At 38.9% G+C, this 12,905-nt stretch overlaps 1 protein-coding gene across 9 annotated transcripts in view; it reads right to left on the reverse strand.

Moving 5' to 3' along the window:
* The window catches only part of fbrsl1 (fibrosin-like 1), a 227,704-nt gene that overhangs the window by 176,970 nt on the left and 37,829 nt on the right, over nucleotides 1–12,905 (reverse strand). For all 9 annotated transcript variants that reach the window (XM_085910590.1, XM_085910596.1, XM_085910595.1 and 6 more), the window contains one exon: nucleotides 859–1,077. In XM_085910590.1, coding sequence (XP_085766716.1) covers nucleotides 859–1,077 — 219 coding nt within the window. The remainder of the gene's footprint in view (nucleotides 1–858; nucleotides 1,078–12,905) is intronic.

Genomic DNA, 12,905 nt, shown 5'->3' on the forward strand with positions numbered 1-12,905 from the left:
TGTATGGATGGATGGATGGATGGTTGGATGGATGGATGGATGGATGGATGGATGGATGGATGGATGGATGGATGGATGGATGGATGGATGGATGGATGGATGGATGGATGGATGGATGGATGGATGGATGGATGGATGGATGGATAAAAATAAAATGTGACGGCATGTGGCAATATACTGAGTTGGTATATGAGCAGAAAAGCACATAAGCTATTCAGTTAACTTTGGGTGACTGAAAATGTGCATCCAGGTGTGTGTTCTGCTCCTCCTTGTAGATTCTCTTGCAAAAATGAATACATATTGATGTCAGTCAACTGCATCATGTGATGCAAAACCAAACCCATCCACACTACAAGTCTGACAATATTGATCTTATCTCATGTCTGGTTGGGGCTTCAATAGGTGACTTCCCTGCATATCAGAGACATTACAGCACGGGCGCCTTAGATGGTTGCGCTATGAATACAAACGCATGAACATGATGAAGCAAAGAATAACAACACTCAGTGGTGATTACCTTGCCATGCCCTGCCAAGAAAATTTATGTTTACTTGATAGTAAAATAGCCGAAAGCATGTTATCCTGACATGTGACTAAATTAAAAGGCTCCCTATAAATTTGGGAAAGGGTGGCCTCAAAGGGACAAAGCCGTGTCGTGGGGATTTGGACGTTATCTAAAGAGACTTATTAGTAGTAGCATTAACTCAGTCTGAAACAATCTGCTTTTGGGACAAGATTTGGGGAGCAGATGGTGACTAGTTCACTCAAAAAATACCTTCCCTGTTGTAACATATGTAGTGCAGAACCGCCAAGTTTTTGCGAATGCCCACATATAAATCTGAAGAAGAGGACACTGACCATTTTGTTCTTCTTGGAATATGTTTTTTTGAGCAGCCTCTCGTTCATCCTCTCCTGCTCTCGCTGTGCATGATGAAAGAATCTATTCTCCAGTGGATCTACAATAGGCTGAACATTCTCCTCTTCCTCTTCCACCTCCTCATCTTCCTTGGGCCGTTTCATGACCCTTTTCTCCTTCCACCGCTCCTTCTCTTGTGTTTTCAGAAGCCCCGTTTTCTTCTGGAAAAAAAGACGGAGAGCACATTAGTAATCTTGATAAAATAACAATGATGACCTTTAAAGAAATCATTCAGCTAGATAATGATTCGGATAATTCAAACTGAACAGAGACCACATGTTCCAATGATTATAATCGTTATCTTGGTATATCAAACTAAATATTTCATTCAAGTGTCATGCCATTGTACATTTGTAACAAAAAATGTGTCGCTCATAATCAGTCGTGTGTGATGAGTTCATCAAATTAAGTCTATTCAGCCATTACATGAATTCAATGGGAAATCAATGAACCGGAATAACTAATGCACATTTTAAGAACATTGAATAAAGACAATGTAAACAGCAGTAAGGAAGTTAACAAGTGAAAAACGGCAAGCTGCAAACAGTCCGATTTAGTATTTGCTTCAACAAAGCAAGGAAACACTTGAGCAGAAAGCTACCATAATCAGTATCTCTCTAAAGTCATGGCTAATCCTGTCAACAGCAGAACAATGCTTTACTGGAGCCATAATCACTTTATGGCTGTGATATAATGAGCTTATGATATGAACTGAACGGCTGCTTCTTACACACTACGAAAATACACTCGCGCTACACTTACACTGACTGTGACCAAGCCAGTTCCCTTAACTAATCATTTCTTTCACGCATCAGTCACGGCCTGCTTAGAAATGCCGTTTGTTTATTGGAATTCAAACACTAAATTTAACAGTCGGGTGTCTTACATGATAGTTTTCCCCTCAAACTCACCCCCTGAAATATTGTTAGTAGTGATTGGTCTAATTATCTTCATCTAGCAGGCTATGATGTGTCAAGCTGTCATTGTTGTTTTCCGTGGAGTAAAAGTGCAACGTATCATACTGAGAGTTTGCCACTCTTATTTATGACTCTTATAAATATGACTACAACAATACATACTGTCTATGTTTTAAATGTATACAATTCCAAATGGGACTGAATTTTTTTTTTTTACCCCATAGGTGGATTCTCTACCAGGAATCTAGTTCTACACAAATATTTAAACATGTGGTCACTGATGATCTGATGCATATGAAAAACATCCCTCCTCAATATCAGAGCAGCAATTCAAAAATCACTGGTTGCCATTAATGTAATTTAGCTCTTACAGAGAATTGAGTTGAGAGCAAAATGGAAACCACTTGTGACCCTCAGACTTAAGCTCATCGTGTAATGACCTACATTATTCATTCAGAAAGGCTGAGAGCAAAGTAACAAAGCTTTACCACAAGCATTTATTGTGTTTCTAAGGAAAGGCTGTCATGCATTACAGACCTATATTAATTATAAGTGATCATATGCTAATCATAACAAATGTACCTCATCTATATATATAAATACACAACATTATTACATACAAATACTGAATTATTCATGTGTACCACTCACCCCGCACACAACATTCCAGCGCACTTCTAATGCCCGCATAAGACCATAGAGAAACAGTAATGTGAGAAATGCACAATGGGTCAGTTCCTGTCTGATGTGTTCGGACAGAACATAACAGCACTTTATATGGAAAAAAGGGTGCCAGATTATGGTCAAAGAGAGTTATTATTATATGAGCAGGAGGAGGTACACTCAAGCAGCATCATCTATTCATTGTACCACTGAACTTGTTCAGGGTGACAGGGAAGCTGAAGTCTCTTCGAGCTGGCAAGGTACACCGTGAACTGATTGGCAGTCAATCACAGGACTGACACATAGAGACAGACAACCATTCACACTCAGATCCACACCGGTGGGCAATTTAGAGTTGTCAACAAACATAGTGCATATATATTTTATGACTGCAGGAAAATGTCAGAAAAATGGACAAAACACACGCACACACATACACACACGCACACACACGTACATAACATAAAAAACATAACACAACATAAAAGAAGAACATACAAACGACACAAACTTACAAGACCAGAGAAGACTTTTCGGGCCCTATTTTGCTTCCCAGGCGCAAGACTAGCGCAACGTACAGTGTAAATCTTGGCATGGGTGGCGTTTTCTTTATTTTGGTACGTTGCTGGACTTTGCACTGGTAGAATCGGCCATTTGAAACTTTGTGAAATGGATGGAAGGAAGTAGTTTTATCCCAACCAATTCATGTGGTGTGCCTCATTTTCATCAAAGTCAAGGTGTGAACTAACTAACATGGAAGAAGAAGGAGTGTGAGAAGGAGACAGCAACAAGACAAAGAGCAATAAAACAACAAGCAGAACAGGAACACTACAAGTCAGCCATTACCGACCACTGCAAACGAGAAAATCACATCATGGACTGGGAAAAGGCCAGTCATCCGCACTGAAGAAAACAAACATCAGCGTTGGATCAGGGAGGCCATTGAGATCCGTAAGCGGGGACCGAGGACCATCAACAGGGACGAGGGAGCCTACCATGCTCTCTACCACCTGGAGCAGCATTTTGGAGAGGTGAACGGACAGCAGAGGGCGTGACTCACCTGTCAAATATGACAGGTGAGTCACACCTTCATCCATCAGCTGATAAAGACGCATCACAACTACACCAGTGACACTCTGATGAAGGCGAAAGTACAAGCCGAAACATGTCAGGTAATGCAACCTAAAATACCTTGTTTGAGATAAAAGAACCAGTGAAGTGGGAGTAAATGTGGTCCAGCACAAATGTTCACTTCCGCTTCATGGTGCAAGTGGGATTAAATTAAAAATAAAATGTAAAGTCAATCCTGTTACTCAAAACAATTGTGCAGATTCATGAGCAATTGCGAATCTCCCTTAATCGATCTCAATTCAGGCGATGGCAGATTGGGTTAACACACGGATATTAAATGTAAAGTCAATACTGTTACTCAAAACAATTTTGCAGATTCATGAACAATTGTGAATCTCCCTTAGTCGATCTCAATTCAGGCGATGGCAGATTGGGTTAACACACAGATGAGGGAGACAAGAAAAAGTAGATAAGGAAAGGGTACAAAAGACCTCTCAACTACTTTGACCTAATCATGTTATTCTGGCAACAGTACAGGAGATCACTCTGGCTGAAGAAAGACAGAGTATTAAAAAAAATAATAATAATCTGCAAAGAGTCCATAAAGGCAACAAAAGGATGTACAACTATTTGTGGCTTTATTATTGCTGGTGACTTCATGTCCACAGTGCAGAACCAGCTCAGAAAAAATAAGCTTAGAGCTTTCTGCAAAGAGGAATGTCAACAGCACTGAAGTTATTTGCAAGGATTGTTCACGAGGCGTGAAAAAAGCAGCAGCCAGAAGAATCTAAAAAATGAGCCTGGTGTAAGGAAAACAAAAGTCAATATAAATTCCTGTTTTGGGAGAAATGTGTTTTACATCCATTTTTTTCACAATTCAAATTAGGTTGAATAAATAGTTAGCGTAAATTTGGGTTACGCCCCCTAAAGGCACATAATAGTGCCTGTAGAAAGCAATGCACTTTTAGCATGGAGCACATTTTCCGATGTAAGCCATTATTCAAGTCACACGCTGCAATCGGCACATCTCTCTCACATTAAAGGAGATGTGTTTTGCCAATTTTCCTCAAACTGAAACAGTGCCACATGTCTAGTAACATGTGTTTGATTCAAGAATTACATCACAATTATAATTTCAAACAGCCCTGTTTAGAGCAGTAATTCTTGGGCAGGGGAACCACTGCTCTAACCGCCCCCTCCCCCCCCGCCCCCTCTTCTATTGTCCAGCGTGAGTTTGGCTTTGCATTACCAGGATGGCTCCTGAGCCTGAATCCTGAGATAAACAGGGCTGCAGCACAGCAAAATTTGTTTGAACTGGACTTGCACTTCGAGCAAGAGGGGACTCCTGCAAATTAAACAATATCTTACTGAATGGTCAGGAAAGAACTTTACACCGTATTGGTCTATGGTTCTTTCTCACGTAGGTCAAGTTCACATGGTGACTACCGTATTTTCCGGACTATAAGTTGCTCCGCAGTACAAGTCACACCAGCCATAAAATGCATAATAAAGAACAAAAAGGCATGTATAAGTCGCACTGGAGTTGTATTTTTGGGGAAAATGTATTTGATGAAATCCAACACCAAGAACAGATGTTCTTGGCAATTTAAAATAAAAATAGAATAGAGGCAACAACAGGCTGAATAATTGCACGGTATGCTAACGTTACATGACACAAACAATGAACTGAGAACGTGTCTGGTATGTTAACATAACGTATTAAGACTTATTCAAATAACTATAGCATAAATAACATGCCAACAAGTTTACCAAACAATCCGTGTCACTCCAAATCACTAAATCCAATGAAATCTTCATCCTCTGTGTAACTCTTAAACAACTCTGCTAACACCGGAAGTAGAAGATGCGGTGCTTCCTCTTCGACGTCGCTTACGTCAGACTCATCGTCAGTTGCAGTTCCAATTATTCTGCAGGCTTAGAGTGCCCTCTTGCGGTTTAGTGTGAATATGATGTGTGTTATATTATTACATATAATATGTTAATAATTTCACATAAGTCGCTACTGAGTATAAATCGCACCCCTGGCCAAACTATGAAAAAAAAATTGACTTATAGTCCAGAATATACTGTATATGCTTGTGACTGCTACCATATGGCATTGTATAATGCATGAGATAATTATCTAAATCTAAGACTAAGAGCAAAAACTGGCTTTGGAGATGAATAGTTAAAAACTGGGGTATCTATCAACTGCACCATTTAGGGTTCGGTTAACAATGTTGCAGGAATTAGTCAAATCAATTTTCAATGTATTTAGGCTGAATGAGCTATAGGCTATATATTTTGCAACTTCTACTCCTCTGATCTTGAAATGATTGATAAAAATGATTTCTATATTATATTTGTGTAAGATTAAAATTGGCGGTTCGATCCCAACTTGGTCACAGTCACATGTTGTTGTTTGTAAATGAGAAAATGTTCTCAATTGGCTTACCTGGTAAAACATTGAAGCAAAAAAAATAATGAAAAATTCACAATTGGAGGCAAGCCATCTCACCGTCATGCACAAGAGGCACATCATAGACTTTCCTTTTTTATGATTTCAAATTTTTATATTGTTATTTTGATGTGTGGGTTGGGTATTTGGTGACTCGTGAGCCCCAACTACTCACATCACTGTCAGGATTCTCAGTGAAGGAGGAGTAGTTTATGTACACTAACGCAACGCAAGATGGTGTCCATTACATTATACTACCTCTAATGCTACACTAACGTTGCATTGGAGACCTTCACTCTCTATGCATGACTTATCGATTTACACTCAAAGCAACGTTACACTAATAAACATTTGATTATTCTTGATTTGAGTTGTCATGCCTGGGGAAGAATGGAGGGATTACGACATATTTTCCTTTGCCATCTATAATATACTTTTGGTGGGTTTAGTGTATCGGTATGTTCAGATGAATATGATGCAATTGTTTACACGTGTTGAAAAAGACAGATGGAGAACAGCAGCAGCATTTGTAATCCCAGAATTACCAGATCACTTGCCAGTATACTCAACAAAGATATTTGCAGGATGATGTCATTACACCGGATAAATCAGGTGCAAAGATATAATACCTTAAAGAAACAAATGCGTAGCAGCATCACAAAAAGGAGGCAACTCAAAAACATCTCCTCTACATGCAAAAACTTAAAAAGTGAACTTTTCCAAATACTCAACAAAATGATAGCATTTGATCTGCAATAAAGTACTGGAAATACAGTACTGAAATGGGATATATGACAGAGAGTAAGAAATGTGTTGCCAGTAGCAACAGAAAAGCAAAGCCTACTTGTGTAACTCAATTACGATACAAGGCGCATGTTGTTTCTAGTCATATGAAGGTTTTTTTTTTTTAAATTATGAGAAATCCCCACAGTGACACAACACAGCAACAGTGTCTCAAGAGACACACTTCAGCACATCAGAGTTTTAGGGAATTTAATAGCAGAGAAAATGCAACTGACTTTAGTCTTCCATCACCGCTGACACTTTTTAGATGTCTGAGGCGTAAGTACATGGATTTATTGCTCACTTGTCAGACTGATTGTGTACACATTACAGCAGCTCAGGGACTTGTCATGTTTTTAGACAGGATTGATTTTTATCATGCAGTCCCCGGCCAAGCACACAAGCACCTAGACAGCAAAGCATACTTCTACCAACGGATGCTGCTGTCAGGTCCATCAAACAACCCTTTGATTAAGACACTCATTACCCCTCCTCCCTGTCTCACTCAAAGCACATAATCAGTGGCTTACACCAGCGAGAGAGAGAGAGAGAGAGAGGGGAAAAAAAAAAAACACATTGTGTGTCAAAAGGCTTATCAGCCTGTGAACAAGAGAAGGCAGACATTTCGTCAGTGATCAATGTTGAATAATGGGCCTGCAAGAAGATTAAATGAAGTACATTCTTTTCAACTTTTGTTAATCAATGCAGTATATGTTCCTGTTCATTTGACTTTACAAGTAAGGGTGTCTGTGAGTGGATGCTTATTTATTTAATCGATAATATAGTTACTTGCAATGCATTATGCGGAAGCCACGAAAGAAGCAAGATGATTAAACTGTGTTTGACTAACATGTTATTTGATTATTTATATAACTGGTTTTAGAAACAGATAACATATTGTGGTGTCATGAACTGTTTTGCATTTTATTGTCGAGTGTTGCAGTCGACAGAGAAGTACTTCAGAGTACTGTAATGTACGAGCCCGTAAACGCTCCACTTGCTCGTGAAGTGATGTCACAACTACAGTCGCGATTTCCCCGGCTAGAACAACACATTTGAGTAAGCCTAGGTTAAAAGCGATCAGTAGCACTTGACCACAAAATAATTTGCGTGCATTACAAATATTGCATATGACACATTGGCAAAAACTCTAACTTCAAATAACAATAACATATAAGATAACACAATATTGACTTGGCTAACGTCAACTTTTACATTTCACACACAGCTCAGTAGCACACTAAATGAGCTCGCAACATTGAATCCCAGCCTGTTGCTTCTTGGCATAGCCATAGCAAACATACGACATGTACTATTAACTAGACGTGCAAATTGCTAGTTATTACATATAGTAATAAACTAAACATAAGAGTATAGAATTTGTTTGAAGTCTGAGTTGCACACTCTTGACACCACTTCATAATAAACTGATTGATCTGATTTATTCCCCCCATGCCCCGACAAAAAAAATCAGTTTTTTTTCCACAGTTTAAACAAGGCCCTCCATGGAGATAGATTGCTGTGAGTAGAAAGACATTGTGACCAATATGTCCTGTGAACCTGCCACCCACTGTCACAAGAGTGCTTGCTACTGGGCCCACACACCGCAGCCCAAAATACAGTCGGGTGTCATTTCGAACGGCTTTCTCCACACACACACGCTCTCCAGGGAGAGGAAGTGTTGCCTTGGCAACTCTTATCCCTACTGATGGTGACTAACATACATTTCAATACAAACAATCAGTTGCACATATTTCCAAACTGACTGAATTTTGTCAGGAAAATGTGACAGCAGAGACAGAAATTGAACATAGGAAGAGTGCAATTTAGATTTTTTTTTCCTTGCATTATTTAATTTTCTGTCAGTTTGGCAGACATTGTGATTTATGTTCACTGAAACACCAAGTGAATAAAATAAGATCACTTAATATTTACAAAGGATAACAGAAGTGTTTGATTTTTAGCTGGAAAAGACTAACTGACTAATTGACTCACACAACTGAAGCATTTCAGCCACTGTCAAAGAAGGGGCTGGATTACTTGGAAATGATCCTGTGTCCATCTAGAGAAAAGACCTTCTCCCCTTCACAAATCTGTGTATGATCCTGTCTAAGGAAAACAGGTCAAACATAGATACTCGAGGCCTCCCCAAATATATTGTGAAATCTGTACTCCGAAGTAAAAAAATACTACCATACACTCAACAAACATATTTCGTTTTGTAATTGTCTCAGTTACGTCTGTTTGGTCCTTTAATCCCGAAAAACTATAAATGTCATAGCATTCTTTTAGATGCCATTCATCACAGGTTTTATAGGACTAATGGTTCTAACTAGGAATATAAAAGCATTACTTGCAGTATTTGTTTCATGTTTTTTCAGTATGCATCTCTGATGGAATTTAAATAGAAAAAGAGACTCTCTGAGTAATCCAGGTATGAACCTTGAAAATATGTCATTCTACCAGCTAGTACACTCATGTACAATTTGTCATAAGAAAATCTGAGTCAGAAAACAAGGAAGAAATATGAATTTAAACATTGGTGGCATTCAATTAATCAATCCGTTTTATTGTCATTACCCATTTCCAGGTAAGACGTACTTAACAGGATCAATTTCTGCAAAAAACATGAAAACAATGACCAACATGGGGAGACAGTGGATGCAGGCCTGTCGGCATTCGTGATTATGGCTCTCTGAGATATTAAATGGAAAGAGAACACAGGGGAGGAGAAGAAAAAAATAAGTTGGGGCTCTAACTACTCTCCTTGATTTGAGTGTATAAAAAAACCTCAGCACAAACAGCATACATCACGGTAATTGCAATGGTCTGCATGTTTTTTTATCAAATTCAATTTCAGTTCAATTGGATTCACTTTTATTTACAGTATGTAATGTTGCGTCAAATAACGACGGAACTATTCTTAGGCACAAAACCTCTCTAGAATCATTTGCTGCCTTTATCAACAGATCAAGTCAAATCACACATGAGAAAACAATAGGTGAAAATCTCAAAAGAAAAAACGTCAAGCTTACCCAAACTTCAGTGCAGAGTGGCCGTCTGCCACAACTAACTGGGTTGAGATAAATAGAAAGGGAGAACGAGCAACATTTCTCATACCGCAATTGACGGAACAAAATTTTCCAACGCATTTCAAAAATTCCCGTGAGAGTTTCTCTGAGAGGCAAGAAATCTTGTAGAGGGTGGTTTATATCATAGACAGAACATCTTGTAAACCATCTGTTCCACTGCATTCCACAATTGGTGCGTACATCTTTATTGTGGTCCCAAAACTCTCCCGTTAGTCAACTATAAGAATGTTACGGAGACAATGTTGAAAATGTAGTTATATTAAATTGTTACAGCCTAAATGTAATATATCAATATAATGTGTTACTAACAGCAGTCATGTGACTTTTATTACGCGTTACCCGCAAAAGGAGAGTCGATCATATTCACCCAGTGTTTACAAAACACAAGCAGGAAAAATATTATAGTAGACATCATCTCAAATATCATCTGGCTGGTAAAGCTCCTTGACCAGAGTGCTTTTTGAAAAACAACAGGTCAAACAGTAAAACAATTACCCTGGCAACTCATCAACCAGAGGCCAACAGCAATACAATTACCGCCAGGTAGTGACATACAAGTGAGCAGAGTGTTTGGCTCTGCATGTAACAATGCTTGCAGTATAATTGTGCCCTGCCGAGTGCACTCTAATCCTGTGTTTAACAGGTACAGTAGCGGATGGGATGAGAGAGTGGGGGGAAAAAAGAGAAAGGCATTGCCAAAGGCCTTGGAATGGAGCCATTTCATCAGGCGGGAGAGAGAGAAAGATATTCAAAGGGTGTCAAGAGGAAAGAGATGTCTGCAGTCAAGGCTGGCAATGTAACCACCTGATAACTCATTCCAGAGGGATGGGCAGAGACTTAAAGCCTGATTCAGTCGCAAACTTGATCTTAGGCAGGCCGAACGAGCGGTTTCTTACAGTTAGTTACTCAATTTAGCATTTTGGGATCTTTGTCCATCCATCCATCCATCCGGAATCAAATTCGCACCCTCCGATCTGTGAGGCGGACGTACTAACCAGTGCGCCATCAATCTGCTCTTTTTGGATCTTTGTAATATATTGAATTTATACTAGTAAATCACAAATATTTGTATGGCAGGACAATTAATTGGTGAAAATGTCTCAAGGAATTAGCAATGTTACAAAAAAATAAATTGACTATGTAAATCTCACAAGTTGTTTCCTTAATGTTGTTAATGTATAATTCACTGCAAGCAAAGCATCATTTACGTTAAGTAGCCACCTATCTACATTGCATAATGCCACATTTTCATTCTCATCTATATTAAATGAACAGCTGGCAAGGTACTTTTACAAAGCTGCATATTCTCCTCATTTACATATACAAAGTGAATGAATTAATGAACATTTAAAACACCTCCAGGACAGCAAGCCCACACATTCCAGAATCACATTTGTACATACTGAATGATTAATGAAGTTTTCTTAATTTGTGATTTGAGTAACTCATTAAATAGATGCACTCTTGTTAAGTCATTTGAATTGATGGATATGTTCCAGTAACTGGATTTCCAACAAAATATAGCCTGTGGGGAAAGTGGCAAGTTTAAAGCGCTTATATATACACTGGTAAAATGTTCATATTCCATCTAGCTCCTCGGCTGATTCCTATGACACCCTTAAAGTTGCATGTGATGAAAAAAATGAAATAAGTTTCTCAAAATCAGACCTTAGTCATATTGCAACAAAACCATACAATTGAATGACTTAATGATTTAATAATAATAATAATAATAATAATAATAATAATAATAATAATAATAATAATAATAATACATCAATAATGTATGTACATGGACTTATGGCAAAGACTCTCTTTAACTTTGACAAACAACCTAGGCTAAGCTATCTGACAAATACAAGGATTTAAGTCTTTCCGTCCACTTCCTTGACACCAATTACTACTTTCACATGAGCCAGGTTAGGTGTCATCTTGCAGGATCGACAGTAGAGACAAAGCATATAAAAACCAAACAGGTGTTCAGGCATTTCCGGTTCACGGTCCTTCAATGCAACATTATCCCTGTCTCAGAAACCAAGTAGGTCTGAATAATGTCTCTGAAAGCAGATTGCAGCCTTTAATGTACTGTAACACTTCTGGTTGCTATTACCAATTTGAAAGAAGGATTTCAAGTAGTTAATAAGAGGTGCATTTTTGCTGACAGCAATTCTCTGCACAAAATGTTGCTGCATCTTGATATGTTTCACATGCTACATATACGCCTGCTTCCTCTCAGAATCACCCAGCTGCGCGCCTCCCATCTCCCAGCCTTCCCCGTAATGAGGAGTGATCCATTTCCCTCCCGTGGAGGAAAGACATGTTTATACAGCTCCTGCTCACAGGCAGCAAGAGGAGAAAAACTGATTACAGAGGCACTCTGGTCAAATGTCAACACAACGCTGCACAAGTAGAGACACACATCAGACGCTGCAGTAAGAGTGCGAATAGACGGCTAGTGCTTAGTGAAACAGCTAAAAGCAAACAAACCTTGGAGTTTACAAATAGAGGAATTTCCTCTGTTGTGAACCTTGCAAAACCCCCAGAGGACTGTGTGTGTGTTTTACTGTGGTACACTGGCCTGAGCTAAATTAACTTGTATCATGACAAAGCACCGAAAAATGGACCGCAAGAAGCAAAAGAAATGAACCGTGTGTCAAATCTCCATGTGGCCGCTTGATGAAGCCTTGAACAAGAGGGCAGCATGGTTGTTGCAGGGACAGCAATTCATTACAAGAGCCCCCCTATCTGAGAAAATTAAGAGCAGGGGGGCTAACTGTGATTCATCTTGCTGCACAGGCAGAAAACAAGCATAGACAGCAATGTGCAGTCCCTGTGAAGCCTTAACTGAGAGGTCGTGAGGAGGACTGTTTGAAAATTGCATATTGTCCCTAACAAAAGCATAATTATTTTGGATGCGAGAGCTACATTAAACATTGTGGATTGAAACAAACAAAACAAAAAATCAGCACAAAGAATCCTCTAAATTGTCAAAAGAAAATAAATGA

The sequence above is a fragment of the Syngnathus leptorhynchus genome, chromosome 4 (genome assembly GCF_054491065.1).
Source record: "Syngnathus leptorhynchus isolate UIUO chromosome 4, UIUO_Slep, whole genome shotgun sequence".
Classification (NCBI taxonomy): Eukaryota; Metazoa; Chordata; class Actinopteri; order Syngnathiformes; family Syngnathidae; genus Syngnathus; species Syngnathus leptorhynchus.